The sequence below is a fragment of the Chiloscyllium plagiosum genome, chromosome 16 (assembly GCF_004010195.1).
Source record: "Chiloscyllium plagiosum isolate BGI_BamShark_2017 chromosome 16, ASM401019v2, whole genome shotgun sequence".
Classification (NCBI taxonomy): domain Eukaryota; kingdom Metazoa; phylum Chordata; class Chondrichthyes; order Orectolobiformes; family Hemiscylliidae; genus Chiloscyllium; species Chiloscyllium plagiosum.
This window is the reverse complement of record NC_057725.1, coordinates 65,238,738-65,259,497: the sequence shown is the minus strand read 5'-3', so window position 1 is coordinate 65,259,497 and position 20,760 is coordinate 65,238,738. Positions and strand designations below refer to the sequence as shown.

The 20,760-nt window shown below is 41.7% G+C and overlaps 1 protein-coding gene across 1 annotated transcript in view; it reads right to left on the bottom strand.

Moving 5' to 3' along the window:
- The window catches only part of LOC122558114 (low choriolytic enzyme-like), a 47,421-nt gene that overhangs the window by 10,260 nt on the left and 16,401 nt on the right, over positions 1 to 20,760 (bottom strand). Inside the window, exons 6-7 of the mRNA XM_043706433.1 lie at positions 12,315 to 12,442; positions 1,327 to 1,448 (exon numbers count right to left, since the gene is read on the bottom strand). Coding sequence (XP_043562368.1) covers positions 1,327 to 1,448; positions 12,315 to 12,442 — 250 coding nt within the window. The remainder of the gene's footprint in view (positions 1 to 1,326; positions 1,449 to 12,314; positions 12,443 to 20,760) is intronic.

Here is a 20,760-nt window from a genome sequence, read left to right as displayed (position 1 = left end):
TTTTGTTCAGTACAGTCTATTCACAAGAAATCTGACCTGCTGTTCTCTTTAAAGAAAACTTAATGCCCCATTTCGAATTGTCGTGCAAGGGCATCAGCCCCCAGAGCACCCTTTGTAATGAAGACATGGGTCTGGACATCATGTAACATAAAGAACAGAGTGGGTAGAGGTAAAACTTTAGATAGTCTGGAACACATCAGATCAGACTCCAATATGGACATGAAGACAGGAAAGGATGAATTACTCCTTACTTAATGTAACTACAAGTTAGAGCCTTATATACCAATGATTACCATGCATAGCATTATTAAATATTAATGTATAATAAATAGTATTTCTTTGGTCAAGGAGAAGGCAAAGCCAAGAAATGTATTCAAGCTTAACCTTTGGTCTGTAAGAAACTCCAAATCAGTCTGGCATTAAACTACACAAATAATGAATATGTCTTTCTAAAGGTGTTCAAACAGTTTGATGATGTGGCCAACTACGCAGCAGTCAGACAATGCCAAGTTCAGTACTAAGAACAAATCAGCCAAATAAATAAAGTTGTTCACTTCCAAACAAAGATGCAAAGATTATTGACAGTTTGAACTACGCAAATAAATGTACACAGACAGACACACTGTCTTTTCAGGAATACTCCATGAGTTGTGAAGAAGACTTTTTGGTGGGTTTTCAGCTCAACATTTTGTGGAGAGGAATTCCAAAGGAAGAGACAGGAAGCAATGGACTGTTGCTCTTCAGGCAGGTCAAATTCTGCTTTGAACAGAATTCAAAACTGTGATACGTGACCTCTCTCTGAAGGTTTTCCAGACCGAATGCACCTGCAGGGAGCTCTGATAAAGTCACATGTTGCTGTTGTACCTGGTGCCTTTTCCTCAGCAAAGACCAATTTGTTTAAAAGTTTACGATAAATTTATGTAGGTCCACCTAATTTTTAAAACATAAGATTTGGATCACATCTCCTCATAACATTATCATGCAAAAAACTAGAGTTTTTAAAGACAGTTTCTTTTCAGTGTACGAGCAAGTAGCTTTTATGTATGGCATGAGACTTTGTATATCCTTAGCCTGAAAGGGGCTGGTGACAGCAAAACAGTTCACAATGCTGCTCATTGTAAAATTATTCACAGATTTGTAACAAACAGTTGGAAAAATATAAAAGTGTTTTTTTCTAGATCTGAATGTCCACCCTAACGATGGGAAGAAAAGTCACAAAAACTTCGGGCATCAAAGAACTCTAGTTATATCCCCCTTGGTCATAGCTGCAAGAGTCCTAATTATATTTGATAGCAAACCTGATAATGTTGATGTGGTCTTACTTACATGTTTTCTATTATGAGATGTTTTAAATATCCATGTGCAACGAGCATTGTTCGGATATAAGTTTGGGAAATTTGGAGAGGTGAATTTTCCTGGTTCATGTCTGTATAGTCCTCCGCATATTTCTAAAAGTTTAAAAGTTATAGTTTGAAATAATAATTTGCAAACATGCAAGGTATAGTTCTGTATTACAATATGCATTTCACAGCTGAGCTAGACAGATTCTGATCACACATTTTTAAGGAATCAGATTAATAACAGTTGAAACATAGAATCTCTACAGTGTGGAAGCAGAACATTTGGTCCATTGAGTCCATACTGACACTCTGAAGACCATCCCACCCTATAACTCTGCATTTCCATGGTTAAATGGAAATGCAGAGTTATAGGGTGGGATGGTCGTCAGGCTAACATACTGATCCTGTACATTCTGGACACTATGGGCAATTTAGCATTGTCAATCCATCTAATCTGTACATCTATGGACTGGACGGTAACCAGAGCACCCAGAGAAAACCCATGCAGACACATGGAAAATGTGCAAACTCTAAATAGACATTTGCCTGAGGGTGGAATCAAACCTGAGTTCCTAGTGCTGTGAGGCAGCAGTGCGAACCACTGAGCCATGACTAAGCCAAATAGCCTAATTCTGCTCCTATATCTGATGGTCTTAATTAAACAAATAAATTAATTAACTCAAGAATTATTCCTCCAAGGGGCACTGTAAACAAATCCAAAAGTTCAACAGAAACTTAAATAAAATTAAACTCATTTCCCCGGTTGAAAACTGAAAATTGTTTCCATCTCCTGCCATTCCTACTGGTTGTGGAAGGGCTCAAGCAACTGGCCACATACTTAAGATTCTTAATCAATGATAATGCATGTATTCACACACACAGCCTTTAACTCCATCTTTTTGCCATTTTTACAAAGTCTGGTTTTACCTATAGGTGCACCATTAAGTTTGTACTTTCCTTTTCTGCCACACTCTGGTTATCATTACCAAAATTATGACTCTGCTCTTTACCTATTGTTTCCCATTTATTTACCATACCTCATCTCAGATGAAGACTTCTTCACGTTAGTTAGTTTAAAGTATTCTCTACCATCTTAGTCATATGCTTGCCAGAACACTTGCCGCAGCATGGTTTAGGTAAAGGCCATTCACAGTAGGACAGCACCTACTTTCTGTAACACTGATTCCAGCTGTGCATAATTCAAAATACATTTCTCCCACACCAGTCTTTAAGTCATGCATCTACCTCCTTGATCTTCTTTAGCCTTTGTTACTGTTCTTATGGATCACCTAATAATCCACAGATTAGAGTCATAGTCATAGAGATGTACAGCATGGAAACAGACACTTCGGTCCAACCCGTCCATGCTGACCAGATATCCCAACCCAATCTAGTCCCACCTGCCAGCACCAGGCCCATATCCCTCCAAACGTTTCCTATTCATTTACCCATCCAAATACCTCTTAAATGTTGCAATTGTACCAGCCTCTACCACTTCCTCTGGCAGCTCATTCCATACCCGTACTCTCTATGTGAAAAAGTTGCCCCTTAGGTCTCTTTTATATCTTTCCCCTCTCACCCTAAACCTGTGCCCTCTAGTTCTGGACTCCCTGACCCCAGGGAAAAGACTTCGCCTATTTACTCTATCCATGCCCCTCTTAATTTTTTAAATCCCTATAAGGTCACCCCTCAGCCTCTGACGCTCCAGTGAAAACAGCCCCAGCCTGTTCAGCCTCTCCTTATAGCTCAGATCTTCCAACCTTGGCAACATCCTTGTAAATCTTTTCTGAACCCTTTCAAGTTTCACAACATCTTTCCATTACTACATTTGAAGTTCTGATTTTTAGTTTATCCTCTAGCCACTCACAATTCCTCAGCAGCAAATCTTTCCTCATCTTACTTATGTTGTTGGTACCCAAGTGGACAATGATCTTCCCCCTCCCACAGCACATTCTCTCCAGTTCAGAGTAAATATCCAGAACCCTGACACTAGGTAATCAATACAGCTTTCTGAATTCAAGTTCTCTGCTTCAGGGAACTGTGTCATATATCCTGACTGTCCCCAATATTGTAACATTTTTTTTTGGTTCCCCCACTGGGTGCTCTCTACACCACAATTCCATGGTCAGTTTGCCTTTCCACCTTATAGCCACCACTCCTACCTATTGGATAATTGGAAGGACAATTGAATTCTGTATTCTCGGTCTCATTGCCTGTTACACTTGCAGAACCACCTCGTGCCCCTGACCACAAATCAAATCAGAAGATTTTATCCTACAGATTGTCATAGAGTCATAGTCATAGAGATGTACAGCACGGAAACAGACCCTTTGGTCCGACCCGTCATGCCGACCTGATATCCCAACCCAATCAAGTCCCACCTGCCAGCACCTGGCCCATATCCCTCCAAACCTTCCTATTCATATACCCATCCAGAAGCCTTTTAAATGTTGCAACTGTACTAGCCTCCACCACATCCTCTGGCAGCTTATTCCATACACTTACCACCCTCTGCATGAAAAAGTTGTGCCTTAGGTCTCTTTTATATACTTCCCCTCTCACCGTAAACCTATGCCCACTAGTTCTGGACTCCCCCATCCCTGGGAAAAGACTTTGCCTATTTACCCTATCCATGCCCCTCATAATTTTATAAATCTCTATAAGGTAACCCCTCAGCCTCTGACGCTCCAGGAAAAATAGCCCCAGCCTGTTCAGCCTCTCCCTGTAGCTCAAATCCTCCACCCCTGGCCACATCCTTATAAACCTTTTCTGAACCCTTTCAATTTTCACAACATCTTTCCGATAGGAAGGAGACCAGAATTGCACGCAATATTCCAACAGTGGCCTAACCAATGCCCTGTGCAGTTGCAACATGACCTTCCAACTCCTGTACACAATACTCTGACCAATAAAGGAAAGCATACCAAACACGTTCTTCACTATCCTATCTGCCTGCGTCTCCACTTTCAAGGAGCTATGAACCTGCACTCCAAGGTCTCTTTGTTCAGCAACACTCCCTAGGACCTTACCATTAAGTATATATGTCCTGCTAAGATTTGCTTTCCCAAAATGCAGCACCTCGCATTTATCTGAATTAAACTCCACCTGCCACTTCTCAGCCCATTGGCCCATCTGGTCCAGATCCTGTTGTAATCTGAGGTAACCCTCTTCGCTGTCCACTACACCTCCAATTTTGGTGTCATCTGCAAACTTACTAACTGGACCTCTTATGCGCACATCCAAATCACCCAAATAAATTATGAAAAAGAGTGGACCCAGCATCGATCCTTGTGCCACTCCACTGGTCACAGGCCTCCAGTCTGAAAAACAACCCTCCACCACCACCCTCTCTCTTCTACTTTTGAGCCAGTTTTGTATAAAATGGCTAGTTCTCCCTGTATTCCATGAGATCTAACCTTGCTAACCAGTCTGCCATGGGGAACCTTGTCGAATGCCTTACTGAAGTCCATATAGATCACATCTACCACCCTGCCCCATTAATCCTCTTTGTTACTTCTTCATCCAAAGATATATACATCCTGTCCCTCAGGATTCCCTCCAACAACTTGCCCACCACCGACATCAGGTTCACTGGTCTATAGTTTCCTGGCTTGTCCTTACCACCTTTCTTAAACATGGCACCATGTTTGGCAACCTCCAGTCTTCCGGCACCTCACCTGTGACTATTAATTATACAAATATCTCAGCAAGAGGCCCACCAATCATTTCCTTAGCTTCCCATAGAGTTCTAATCAGGTCCTGGGTATTTAAACATTTTTCTGCATTTCAAGACATCCAGCACTTCCTCCTTTGTAATATGGACATTTTTCAAGATATTACTATCTATTTCCTTACATTCTATATCTTCCATGTCCTTTTCCACAGTAAATACTGATGCAAAATACTCGTTCAGTATCTCCTCCATCTCCTGCTTCTCCACAGAAAGGCCACCTTGCTAATCTTTGAGGAGCCCTATTCTCTCCCTCATCACCCTTTTGTCCTTAATGTATTTGCAAAGATCCTTCGATTCTTCTTACCTCTATTTGCCAAAGCTATCTCATGTCCCCTTTTTGCCCTCCTGATTTCCCTCTTAAGTATACTCCTCCTTCCTTTATATTCTAATGATTCACTCGATCTATCCTGTCTACACCTGACATGCTTCGTCCTTTTTCTGAACCAAACCTTCAATTTCTTTCATCATCCAGCATTCCCTACATCTACCAGCCTTTCCTTTCATCCTAACAGGAATATACTGACTCTGGACTCATGCTTTCTCATTTCTGAAGGCTTCCCATTTTCCAGCCGTCCCTTTATCTGCGAACATCTGCCCCCAATCAGCTTTTGAAAGTTTTACTGCTCCTCAGATGCTGCCTGAACTGCTGAGCTCTTCCAGCTCCACTAATCCAGAATTTTGAAAGTTCTTGCCTAATACCATCAAAATTGGCCTTTCTCCGATTTAGAACTCCAACTTTTAGATTTGGTCTGTCCTCTTCCATCACTATTTTAAAACTAATAGAATTATGGTCGCTGGCCCCAAAGTGCTCCCTCACTGACACCTCAGTCACCTGCCCTGCCTTATTTCCCAAGATTAGGTCAAGTTTTGCACCCTCCCTAGCAGTACATCCACGTACTGAATCAAAAAATGTTTCTTGTACACACTTAACAAATTCCTCTCCATCTAAATCCTTAACATTATGGCAGTCCCAATCTAAGTTTGGAAAAGTTAAAATCCCCTACCATAACCACCCTATTATTCTTACAGATAACTGAGATTTCCTGACAAATTTGTTTCTCAATTTCCCTCTGACTATTAGGGGGTCTATAATACAATCCCAATAAGGTGATCATCCCTTTCTTATTTCTCACTTCCATCCAAATAACTTCCCTGGATGTATTTCCGGGAATATCCTCCCTCAGCACAGCTGTAATGCTATTCCTTATCAAAAATGCCACTCCTCCTCCTCTCTTGCCTCCCTTTCTGTCCTTCCTGTAGCATTTGTATCCTGGAACATTAAGCTGCCAGTCCTGCCCATCCCTGAGCTATGTTTCTGTAATTGCTATGATATCCCAGTCCCATTTTCCTAACCATGCCCTGAGTTCATCTGCCTTCCCTGTTAGGCCTCTTGCATTGAAATAAATGCAGTTTAGTTTATCAGTCCTCGCTTGTTCTCTGCTTTGTCCCTGCCTGCCCTGACTGTTTAACTCGCATCTGTTCTCAACTGTACCAGTCTCAGATCGATCTCTTTCCTCACTATCTCCCTGGGTCCCAACCCCCTCACCCCTGCACCACCTTACTAGTTTAAATCCTCCCGAGCAGCTCTCGCAAATCTCCCTGCCAGGGTATTAGTCTCCTTCTAATTTAGGTGCAATCCACCCTTCTTGTACAGGTCACTCCTACACTAAAAGAGATTCCAATGATCCAGAAATGTGAATCCTTCTCCCATACACCAACTCCTCAGCCATGCATTCATCTGCTCTATCCTCCTATTCCTGCCCTCCCTGGCTCGTAGCATCGGGAGTAATTCAGATATTACTACTCTCGAGAAACTCCTTTTTAAATTTCTGCCTAACTCTCTGTAATCTCCCTTCAGAATCTCAACGTTTTCCCTTCCTATATCGTTGGTTCCAATGTGGACAATAACCTCTTGCTGGCCCCTGTCCCCCGTGAGAACATTCTGCACACTCTCTGAGACATCCTTGATCCTGGCACCAGGGAAACAACACACCATTCTGCTTTTTTGCTGCTGGCCACATAAATGTCCGTCTGTACCTCGGACTAGAGAGTCCCCTAACACAATGTAACTACCTTCTGGAACAATGTATACCGGTACTTTTTATTTCATTTTAGCTTGGATTCCAGCTCATTTATTTTCAGTTCATGTTCCCCAAGCTGCAAAGATTTAGTGTAAATGTAGTTGCCGTGAATTGCACTGGCATTAAACGGAATTAACATTCTGCAGCCACAACAGGATATCTGCTCTGCAAACTTTATTCTGGGATAATTAACTTATGATTAATAAAGCCTACGACCTCTAATAAGCTTTACTACTGCTAGTAAACCATATCACTACCAGTGAAACCATACAATTGCTTGTGTATCATGGAGGTTCCCCGACCGAGATTTAGCCATTGCCCTGTGTTATTACATGTTCATTTTCCTCAGATCTGCTCAGGAGCCACAGAGCCTAGCTGTTGTCTATACTGCTGCTCCCTCTCAGCACATCGCAATGCTTAATGGTCTTTCCCCATTACCCTCACCTCCCTTTTCACTGTGCTAAGGTCTCTCCACTGCTGCACTCTCATCTCACTTCATGTTGTTTCATGGCCCCTCTGACACTGCTCTCAACTACTCTTCTGCTGTTTCACTGGTTCTCCATTAGTGTTCTCTCTCCTCCCCTTGGACTGTTTAATAGTTTGTCCATCATTGCTGCTCTCACCCCTCATTCTGTTTTATGTCCTCACCAATGTTCGCACACTTTTATTGTCTTTCCACCACTCTCTGTTTTATTATTTCTCCTCTGCTCTCTCATTCCTCTTGCTCGTTTATGATGTGACCGCTGCTACTCACTCCTCCCCTTCTATTTTTTTAATAGTTTTTGCATTGCTGCTTTCTCTCTTGCTGTCATTGTATTTTATTGCCTCTCCACTGCTTCTTTTTTTCCTCCCTCACACTATTTACTTGTTTCCATGATACTTTATTCTCCCTCCACATTGCTTTCTGGTCTCCCTGAAAGCTCACTCTTCCCCTCATTCATTTTTATGGTACCTCCACTGTTGCTCACTCTCCTCCCATTTTATTGTTTAGCTCTTTCTCTTCTGCTGCCCTCTCTCCTCCTCCTGTATTGTTTTCTCTGCTGTCTGCTGTAGCTCTTTTGTCAACCTCAGTCTGATTAAAAATGTCCCTGTTGCTACTCTGTCTCACCCTGTTATGATGTTTTATCATCTCACAACTGTTGCTTTATCTTACTGTCTTATGCTGCTTTCTGTTCTCTCTGCCACTGGTCTTGACCTGAGTTTGCCTCAAGCAGATATTTTATATGATTGAGAAATAATTATGTTATCTCCTGTGGATATCATAGCATTGGAGAAGCTAACAGACATCTATAACAGCAACTATTACATAAAACTATTGTATTCACAAACCCAGGGTAACATTAAGCTATTTGATTACAATTGAACAGGAAGCTTCTAGTAACAAGTAATGCTCAAGTGATCCCAGAGTAGGATACTGTCTCAGACAGTTTTATCTTCAGATCACATTATGATACAGTGATGATATCATGGGTTTGTCTCTTAAATGTATGTGGATGTTAACTGCAACACTCCATTTTCCAGAGCTAAAATTCATTCTCCCTGTGTTTGCATGGGTTTCCTCTGGATGCTCTGGTTTCCTCCTACAGTCACAAAGATGTTCAGGTTAGGTGGATTGACCATGGCAACTGCAGAGTTGCAGGGGTGGGTCTGGGTGGGATGCTCTTCAGAGGGTCGGTGTGGAGTCATTGGACTGAATGGCTTGCTTTCACAGTGTAGGGATTCTATGATGCTGATTCTTCTCTGACTCTATCCCAAGTATATATACATAGTTGGTTGAGTTCAGTTGGGTGGATGACAGGTTTGCAATGTCAAGTGATAGAAACATCACAAGTTCAATTCTTGTGCTAACCGAGATTACCATGAAGGATTCTCCTTCTCAATCTCTACCACCTCCTGAGGTGTGCTGCTCCTCAGGTTAAACCACCACCAGTTATCTCTTTCTAATGTGAGAGCAGCCTTATGACCTTGTGAGATTATGGAACTTTATCTTTACAGGGATGCACACATGCCTGCATTGTCAATTCAATAATTCTGGAGGTAGGTTTGCTGGCTAAGTTGGGAGGTTTGTTTTCAGATGTTTTGTCACCATACTCGGTAACACCATCAGTGAATGTCCGGATGAAGCACTGGTGGCATGGCCCACTTTCTATTTCTGTGTGTAGGTTTCCTTGGTGACATCATTTCCTGTGGTGATGTCATTTCCTGTTCATTTTCTCAGGGGGTGGCAAATGGGATCTGTTGATAGAGTTCTGGTTGGAATGTTATGCCTCCAGGGATTAATGTGTGTGTCTCTGCTTGGCTTGCCCTAAGATGGATGTGTTGTCCCAGTCGAAGTGGACTCCTTCTTCATCTGTATGTGAGGTTACGAGTGAGAGTGGGTCATGTTTTTCTGTGGCTAGTTGATGTCCATGTTTCTAAACTGAAATAGAACATTATTCCAATGCGCCACCACACACTGCAGCACAGAGGAACTACAAAGAGCAGAGGAAAATCACTATACCGTGTATTCAAAAAGTGCGAGTACCCAATGAACACAGTCCGCCGATTTCTCAGCAACAAACCCCAGCAAGCAGACAAATCACGTCCGAAACCCTACCCACTCTCCCCTACATCAAAGACATCTTGGAAATGAGTGCAAGACTACTCAGACCTCAGGCATCATGGTAGTCCACAAACCCACCAACACATTAAAACAGCAGCTAATGAACTTGAAAGATCCTATACAGGCAACATGCAAACTAATGTCATTTACAAAATACCTTGCAAGAACTGTAACAACTGTAACTGGACAAACAGGCAGAAAACTAGCCACCAGGATACATGAACATCAACTAGCCACATACTCTTACTAGTATCCTTACGTACAGATGAGGAAGGACACCACTTCAACTGGGATAAGACATCCATTCTAGGACAAGCCAAACAGAGACACACATGAGAATTCCTAAAGTCAAGGCATTCCAATCAGAACTCTATCAACAGACACATTGACTTGAATCCCATTTACCACCCCAAGAAAAAGAATGGGAAATGACATCACCACAGGAAATATTGCCATAACAGGAAATGATATCATCAACCCAAGCAAACCCACATATATAAATAGAAAGCGAGCCATGCCACCAGCGTTTCATCTGGAAGCTCACTGATGACGTTACGTAGTATAGTGACAAAACGTCTGAAAGCAAACCTTCCAGCTCAGTGAGCAAACCTACATCCAGAACCTCAACCTGAGCTACAAATCTTCTCGAAACTCATTAATTTAATAATTAAATGTACAAATAAGAAAAGAGTTCATAAGAGTAACATTTCAAACATCACTATATTGCTTTAGAAGTGATCAGTTTCCCATCTGGAAAGGTGTGCACTATTCTCTGTGTCACTTGCTTGTTTTGCCACTGGTTGCTCAAACTCAACATCACCATACAACCATCATAATCCAAATGCCTCTAATGAGGAAGGTGATGTGTAGGTGATGAGCTGGTTGCTGTTCCTTTGTAATGTAGTACCATGACTAACAATGACTTTGCATGATCTGGGCTGGTTACATACTTTGGAAACATTTGCTGGCATCTATGTGTTTGAATTTTTAACTGATATTCGCTGCTCAGAAACAATCTTGATAGTTCTGTACCTGCTTCTATCATTGTGTATCTCTTTCATCCTCCTCTTTCTTGAAGAAAGATGTTCTGTCCCAGAATGGTTAGACATTTGGTTGATAGGTAACGTTTTCCACAATTGCCTTCTGAGTATACTTTGTGCAAGGGATGGTTATCACTTCACCGTCCAAGTTGCACAAAAATGCAGCAATCAGATGAAGCAATCTTGCCTTGTTTCTTAGTGCTTAGTGATCACGCGTATTATACATTCTGTTAGACTGTTTTAGTATGGATGCTGGTGTGACAATGTGATATGGGTCACTCCCCACTTGGTACATATGTCCTGAAACAGCATTCCAGATTACTACGGTCCATTGTCAGGTATTAATTGTTTTGGGATATCCAATAAACTGAAAATAGCTTTCCACAGAGAGCTGTGCAGGCAGAGTCCTTGTGTACTTTTAAGGCTGGGATAGATTCTTGATCAGTGGGGAATCAAGGACCTTGGGGAAAATGCAGGAAAGTGGGTGTGAGGAATGTTTAAGCAGCCATGATCCTACTGAATGGCAGAGCAGGCTCAAGGGGTCAAATCCTGTTCCTATTTCTTATGGTTTTATCGTTATGATCTTAATTGCTTTCAAGCCAGAAGTACCCTGCATAGTTCCTGTCAGTTGCCCAGACAGTCTGATAAATGAAAATTGGCATTCCGCTTTGCAAACAGGGACCTGGAAGTCCTGGTGGATGGGGTGGTGCAGCAAAGGTCATCTTCTTTCCCCAAGGACTTGGCAGAGTACACCATGATATCAGATCTTGCCAGGCTAGTCCAAAGTTTTCTGCAGGGTCAATGCAATATCTAAAAACTCTTTACGACCCTCGTCTATTTACCCATTTCATTTTTGCACTGTTCTTGAAGTTCAGATTAAATCATGCCCTAACAATTTATGTTCACTTTCAACCAATCTTTTCAAAGGTATCTCAGATTACAAACTTCTCTTTGAAAAATTAAGTATTTTTCTTAATTTCTAACTTTAACTTTGGATAACCATTCTCTGTGATCACATTAATTCATTCTGACGTCAAATGGTGAAGTAGGAAACCAATGGCATTCTTTTTACTTTATAATTGATTTATTTACTGAATACAATATTGCATCTTCCTACCTCCTCATTAACCAACATCCAAGTTCTCAGAAGGGTCTCTGATACTCTTTTGAAACCATTAATACAAATTAAACTAAATTAACAAGTGGCCACTCCTCAAAGGGGCACTCCAAAAATGAACTGTTTAATTTATAAATACATTTAAATTTCATTTCTGGAAGAGATAATGTAGTCCAAGAAGTTCCTCTTGATATGTGCTCAAAATACTACAATGTAAGTCCTTAACGTTAACAATGCAGTCAATATACTGTTAATTCCCATGAACTCCTACGTGTCTCAACTGCTAAATTTGTTATGTACAGGGATTAAATTATTCTGTTTTATGAATGGACAGAAACATTCTGTCTGTGTTTAGCATATTGATGAAGTTTCATATAAATGGGTCCATACAGCGCACTTACTGCAATTATACAGCTTGTTAACCTTCAAAGTATCAAGGTGAGACATTCCATAACGTTGTCCAATATATACCCTTGAATTTGGTTTCGGGATAATGGTAACACTTCTTCGATCTTTAGAAAAAGCATATCTGCAATGAGAAAATAAATATTTAAACATCTGCCCAGAATACAACTTTCAGATTTTACATTGGACTACCAAATTCTGTATTTACTTTAGAAACAAGAGGGCATTTAACTTATTGCCTGCAAAAAGCAAAAACAAAGCTCCACAGAAATCAATTTCTGTACAAGGCAGCCATGCTTTCAACTCTTCTATGTGAACTACATATTAATGCCACCTCAAGGTTCTTGAGAAGTACAATCAACGCTGTTTGAGATGGATTCTCTGCCTCGGCTAAGAGGATAAGGCATACTAACACCAGCAGCATTGAAGCAGCCTGTAGCACCAGCATCGAAGCCGTGATCATCCAAAATCAATGCTGCCGGGCCGGCTACATGTTTAGGATACCTGAGTTTCAACTGCTAAATCAAATCTTCTTCACCCAGCTCAAGTAAGACACTCAAATGAGAGGAGGTCAAAAGAAGTGTTTCAAAATTTCCCTAAAGGATTTCCTCAAGAAATGCAGAATAGATGTCAAGATGCGGGAGACTCTTATTCAGAAGAAACCAACTTGCAGGAAACTCTGTATGAAAGGACACAATTCTTTGTAAACAACCATTGGCAAGAGGAAGTACAGAAAAGGAACTGGAGAAAAGAATTCCAGTGATTTCAAGGCCAAGGATGTGTGTGATTAATGAGTGATGGCCAACAATGATTACTTACAAATTAACAAACTCCAATGACTTATTCGACTATGAAATTTAGTAACATAAAAGGTCTAATCTGATGTTCAATATGTCATTGAACCCTTTTTACTCAGTTTCTTTTAATTTGGCTGTAAAAATTGCCACAGTTCAGCTGTTGGCCATGACAGAAGTTGACTTTTAAATCAAGGTTTGAATTGAAAGAAATAAACTAAAATTGAGGGGCTTAAAATGAGGTCATTTACAGTCAGCTGTAGGAAGTCACAGTTTATGAATTTCAGACTCATAGTATACTGCTCAAGTTATTAGTATAATATTCTTGGCATTGTTCGCCTAAAACAGATTACATACTGAGTCTGCAGAGGTATACAAAACAGGATCTTGTTGGCTCATACCTTTGGCTACATTTTACATTAAGCTATACGAGAGCCTCAATCATGTGATGTAGCATCATTTGGCTGTGATGATATATATATAATGTTGGATTAGCATATTAAAGTTAGAATTGTACCAGTGTATTCCATTGCCCACCTCAGCTCGTCTCTGATTCTCATTTCTATATTGTGAAGAACCACCCTACCACAACTTTAAACTCTGATATTTGCACTTCTTAATATTGTTTTATACTCTTTATTGCTGTTCTTTTTGTCCTTTTTTTTGATGTTTCACGAACCTGTCAGAATAGTTTCTCCTCTCAAGTAGATTGGGTATTTGAGTCCTGCAAGTAATGTCTCCAACTTTGCTGGACAGAAAGGGAATTGGTAGGTGGCTCAGGTTCACCACCTAGATCATTACCTGGTTTGGTAGATGAGTGCAACATCTCTGGCCAGTTAGAATCATAGAATCCCTGCAGTGTAGAAACAGGCCATTTGGCCCAACAAGTCCACACTGACCCTCCAAAGAGTATCCCACTCAGACCCATTCCCCTACCCTATTACTCTACATTTACCCCTGACTAATGGATCTAACCTACACATCCCTGAACACTATGGACAATTTAGCATGGCCAATTCACCTAACCTGCACATCTTTGGACTGTGGGAGGAACCAGAAAACTCAGAGGAAACCTATGCAGTCATGACGAGAACATGCAAACTCCACAAAGACAGTCACCTGAGGCTGGAATTGAACTTGGGTCCCTGGCGCTGTGAGGCAGCATGGCTAGCCGCTGAGCCACCGTGCTTCCATGATGCAGGAGACTCTTTCAGTTTAGCAACAAGTCCATGTCTATTTCATCTCTCTGTCCAGCAACTTATATGATGTTGAACCATTTTGCTGTTCAGTTGAATGTTGACTCAGAAGTACAAGTTGGATGGCATGGTTCACTTCAGCAATGTTTTCTGTGTAGGCACTCGTCTTTCAGCTTTACCATTGTCTTGAGGATATCTTGGTGAGCTGCTTAGGCACTCTTTGATCTGAGCACATTACAAATTAGCTTTCTGTGCTTCTCTGATTTCATTCACTTGCTGAGTGGCTATTGGAGTCACCCATCACATACAACAATATGCTGATCTGCCTGTTCATCTTCACATGAGGCCCAACAGAGTATTATATCTACAAAATCTCCAATGCCATCTCAGCCATGCTTATCCTTCATTGGGGCTTGTGATATTTTGAAACTTTTTAGTATACTTTTTCATAACTGCTTTTTCCTACAATATTTTAGTCTCGTTTGACTAACATAAAATGAGTCTGCAGATGCATGTAAACAGGAGCTTTCTTAGAACACAGCTTACTGGTCCACATCTTTTATAAAGCTGAAGAGAATCAATCATATCAAGTTACACCATTTCCTGTCATGATGTGTACACCTGCCATTTGATATATGAATGGGTCAAAATTAATCTTATATATACCTGTAATTCAATTCGTAAAATGGACTGACCGCTGAAGTGTCAGTGTGAGGAGTGTTAACACCTTGTGGAGTTTCCACCAAGTCCATCCAAATCATGAATGCAGCAGTGTCTGTGCAATTGAACACATGGAGACAGACTGCGAGTCTTTGAATTGTCATGTCCAACACACAAGCCAGTGCATGCTGGAGATGTGTACACCTCTAGGAGCTCTGAAAAGTAATGGCAGCGCCAAAGAAATATGGACTCAGTGGCCACTCCTTTAACTCATCAGGAGTATAGAAAGAACAGCTGATCCCTGAAAGTATTAAAGAACAGCATTAGGGGCTCGTTCAAGATACTTTCAACAAATGCCCTTAGGGAGGAAATTCCAGGATTTTTGATCGAATGATACTGAAGGAACGTCGATATATTTCCAAGTCAGGATAGGGAGTGGCTTGGAGGGGAATTTGCAAGTGGTGGTTCCCATGTATCTGCTGCCCTTGTCCTTCTAGATGGAAGTGGTCATGCTTTTGAAAGGTGCTGTCTAAGGATCTTTGGTGAATTTCTGCAGTGCACCTTGTAGATAGTACACACTGCTGTTACTGAGTGTCAGTGGCAGAGGGAGAGTTTGTTTGTGGATATGCTGTCAATTAAGCAGCTGCATTGTCCTGAATGGTATCAAACTTCTTCAGTGTTGTTGGAGCTGCACTCAAGGAAGCAACTGGGGAGTATTCCATCACACTCCTGACTTGTACCTTATAGATGATGGACAGGCTTTGGGCAGTCAGGAGGTAAGTTACACCTAGCCTCTGATCTGCTCTTGTAGCCATTGTATTTATGGGTGAGTCCAGTTGAGTTTCTGGTCAATAGTAACCTCCAGGATGTCGATAATGGGTGATTCATTGGTGGTACAGCCACTGAATGTCAAGGGGCAGTGGTTAGATTGTCTCTTACTGGAAGTAGTCATTCACTGGCATTTGTGTGATGTGAATGTTACTTGCCACGTATTTGCCCAAGTCTGGATATTTCCAGATCTTGTTGCATTTGAACATGGACTGCTTCAGTATCTGAGGAATCGCAAATGGTGCTGAACATTGTGCTATCAATGGCAGACATTCTCACTTCTGACCTTATGATGGAGGGAAGGCCATTGATAAAGCAGCTGAAGATGTTTAGGGTGAGGATACTACCCTGAGGAATTCCTGCAGAGATGTCCTAGAGTTAAGATGACTGACCCCAACAACCACAATCATCTTCCTATGTGCCACAAAGCCTCCAACCATCAGAGAGCTTACCATTGTTTCCTACTGTTTCCAGATTTGCTCGGGCCCTTTGATCCCTCAGTTGGTCAAATGAGATTTTGGTGTTGAGGTATGTTAATCTTACCTCTCCTCAAAGATATTACTGTCAATGAGCTGGTCAGTGATATGAGAAGAGTCAGGGATTAAGGTTCTGTAGGTCTATGTGATGTACAATGCAAGGTCGTGTGTTGTTTCCTTTTAACCTTGCTCTCATCAGCATGTCTTGCTGTCCATTGCCTCACTGGACAAGATATTTACATCGCCCAAGTGTGCTGCAAACACTTTTTTCCAACTTTGCACTTTTGATTTCCAGAGCGATAGAAGGCAACAGTGAGCAGACTTCAGCCAGTGGCTTGCAGCTTTTTGTAACCGTGATCTCCAAATATCCAAATCACTTGCCTGGTAGCCCATCCAGTAAATCCCAAAAGGTTCACACCTTGCTGCTCAATCCATGAGGCTACAACTGCCCACCTTTCTCCTCAGCTCCTGACTTATGACAGGGCAATGCCGGGAATGGCTGTAGATAGTCATTGCCTTGAAACCAGGGAGCTCCTGACCATGCTTTACCATATCCCTTTTTTGCATCTACGGATAACCCCATTCCCACCTTCACAAATGTCATCCCACCTTCCCCCAGTCCCGTAGGATATGTTCCCAATTGTCCCACTGTGGCAGCAGGCCCTTTCTTCACCACCATGCCCCCCCACTCTTTTACCTCACTTTCTATGGATGGAGAGGGTGCTTACCCTCTACAATGACCTAACTAGACAACACCAGATGAAAAATACCCAGACCCCTGACAGATCTGTACATCTTTCCAACGGCATTAGTCCTATATTGTGGACTGGCTGCAAAGCTGCCACAGGACTGACTATAATCCACACCCCGGACTGCAAAGGCACGAATCCCCTGACCGAGAAGACCCCAACTGGAGGCCTGACTGTGGCCAATCATCTGGACTGGAATGGGCTGCTGACTGATGGGTGTTTCCATGCACTTTGTTGAGGGCTACTTGCCTAAGAGTTTCACATACAGTGCTTGCTTGCTGCATATACAGTCTGTTTGTTGCATTAACTGATGACACATGGTATAGGTGTGAGATTGATGTGGCGCATTGGTGTATACCAAGATACCAATGTGGCGCATTGGTGTATACCAATGCAAGCTGCCTGGTTGCTTGACTGCACTAATTGGCAAGGCAAGGCAGGGCAATGGATGATGCGAGAATGCAGACAGCGGCTAAATGAGACAGCGATAAGAGAGCAAGCAAGCCTGGTTCAATCTGTAAGCTGGGTGCCTATCCTTGCAAACAAAGTAGCTCCGCTGCAGCCTTCCTATGCTAATTATCAAAGCATCCAGTAATGCAGTCCTCTGCTTTGTGAGCTGCCTGTAATGTATCTGAAAGAGGCCAGGATGGTCAAAAGTGGTTCATAGAAGCCAGACGCAAATATCCATGATAAGGTGTGGGTGTGACTGGTATCCATGGATGAGATGTGTGTGCGGCTAGTGTCCATATATCATGGACACCTAGCTTGTTTAACATGAGAAGTTGAATATTAATGAGGTGAATTGGTCATTAACAAAATGATGACAATCAATAATCCCCTTCATCTCATCACTCATCAAAAGTATAAAAGACAGAGTAGTTGGGTCTCTTGTAGTGCAGTGGTATTGTCTCTAACTCTCGGCCAGAAGGCTCATCTGTTCCAGCAGTCATGTCCGAACAGTTTGAACAAAAATATCTAAAAGATGGACTGAGATCTTCTGATGTTGACAGACACTTTCTCATCTATTTCTGCCACAAATCTCATCCTCGCCCATGTTGCTCAGACCCCTATACTAGTTTGCTCATAATCTCTTCAGAGGTTTAATGTCTTATTTGGCTCATGAAGGTGTCTGTTTGGCATTAAAGGGATTTGGTTATTTTCAGGTTATAGCCAAGTTGTTAACCAGTTTTGTAAAATGTTTAAAGAATGGGTTTCGTTTATAATAAAATTTATATTTTGAGCTTATTAAGAATGAAAATGACCAGACCCTGAATCTACGAGCCACACGGTTATTATCTACAGGTACAAACTAAAAATGTTCAGGGCCATCAGCTCGGAACTGTGTAACCTCCTGGAGTTAGCATGTGCTTGGAAGGACTGGATGGCCAACTCATCCCACTGTCCATAAAGATTACATCTGTCCTGCGTTTTTATGCCAAAGTCTTGTTCCAAAGAGCAACTGAGTATCTGTGTGCATCTCCCAATCCTTAGCCCACCACTGTCACTGGTGCCATTTTCTCCTGATTACACCAGTTTATATATTCTGTCTGTCATGAGGAGGGTCAAACAGCCTTGACAGTGGGATTCTCCAGCATTGTTGGCAGGATACAATTATATCCACATTGCTTTGACAGCATGCTATCACCAATCTACAGGGTTTGTCAACAGAAGAGATTCCCAATCCATCTGTGACCAGCAATGCCAGATATCCTGAGATCTGGCATGAAACATTCACACTAAAGAGCTCACAGGTTCATGCATCTTTCCATATTGACATAACTAACAGGAGACAAGGATAATCCCTGCATGGGTAGCTGATGACAACTTTGCAAAACTCTCAGACGGACACAGAATGGAACTATAACACTGATCATACCTCTACCAGGGCCAAAGTGAATCAGGTATCTTTTGAGGCCTGGACCAATCTGGTGGGGCTTTGCAGAATAGCCCAGAAAGAGTGTTCCATGTCATTGTGGCATGTTGTGTTTTCACAGCTTGAGCCAACTAAGCAAGGGATGTTTGAGTGCAGGCAAAATGGGGGATTGACAGCAATCCTCTGAGGATGGGAATAAGGATCAGGACATTGACAAGGAAGAATATCCAATAAACCATTGTAGAATTATGTACCATTGAGCATAAGAGGCCAGAATTGAGTTGGGTTTGGATTTCTTTCATTTTGTTATTTTCCGTTGTTATATGGCAAGCACCCCTTGGTCAGTCAATAGTACATATAGATTTGCTTATATATGCACTCCATGACTTTTCTGTTGATGTGTAAATGTTTTTTTGATCTATATTATTGTATGCATGGTACCTTGGGTTGATCTCACCTTAAGGTATCTGCACTTTACTGGTCTTCATCACCATTTCAAAGAAAGCACTGAGATAGGACAATGGCATGATGCTGAGGTTAGGTAACTATAAGGCTGATGAAGTTGCACCCATTCAAAATACGAGCAGTCCTTTAAACATGTTAAGGGTGAAAGGAGTTGTAAAACTATTAAGGGTTCAGCCGGTATATGGAATCCGAGTATTGAGCAGTGCAGTCCCTCATGGATGGCAGCAGGATGGTAAAATCCTAAGGCACCTCCTTTCATCATTCCATCATTGGTTAGCCTTCAATATTTTAGAGTCAACATGGAATATTAAATTGTTCTGAAGAGCTTTAGCATTACGTAGGACAGTGTTTAACCTGAAAAATGCAGCAACTTTTCTCACTGGGTCACTCAGCTGTGGGGTAAACTGGAGATGTGATGTGCTGAATATATGCCTCTCAGTCTTGGATGGCTGAAAGACAGAGTGAAATGTTGCCTGCAGAGATGTGTGGAATTATCGCTGATTTTATGTTCTCACTCACAAGATGGGCAAACCATACTACTATCCCTGCAAAATGCTTGTAGTCTCAGTACAGTAATTGTCCACATTACAGTAATTGAAGGATCCCTAATGTTTGATGATATTTATAGTCAAGGAGTTAGTTGCTTGTGAAAGATGACAAATGCTTGGACATTACAACTTATTTCATTTTGGATGTCGAAAAGATTGCTCATATTTCAAACGCACATGACTTCATTGGGTCTGACAATGACAAAGACGCCAGAACAGATATTTTAAGAGAGTAAGTGAATATATACTTACAAAAGTGTAAGATTATTTGCAACAAAGTATCACCCATGTCACTTATCCACCCTCAGTAAGTTTTATCCTTCTTTTTCCCTCCCACTATATGTAAGTCCAGTCTCAATGCCTGCAGCTGGGATGGAGGAAGGTTGCCCTGTAGCTGACCCAGTAGTTCTAGAAGACTTGGCTGGTCATCACAGGGGTACTTGGGCCTAGTACATCCAGGCTTGCTGAGAGTGTCCTGCCCAGTTGCAGGCTCATACTCCTCAGCTGGAACCCCTGCAGGCTTTGACCACACAGGTAGGGAGGGAGTTCAGGGACTGGATATCTCTGGAGTTTCCTGAGAGGAACCTTTTGGGGTTCTTGTAAGTCGCTCCTCCTTCTCCTGTTATTTTCTTCAGACAATCGGATCTTACATTGATCGACAAACAACATAAACCAGGTATTTGAGAAGGAAAGTGAAGAAAGACATTAACCTGCTTATTAAAGAAGATGAAGTATAAAACCTAAACATACCAGCGGTGTGTTTAATTAAGAAAATAGTTTTAACTTTGTGTCTAAAATGCAATCTTCTCACATTACATAGCTTCATTGTTGCAATGAAAAATGCAAAACTTAC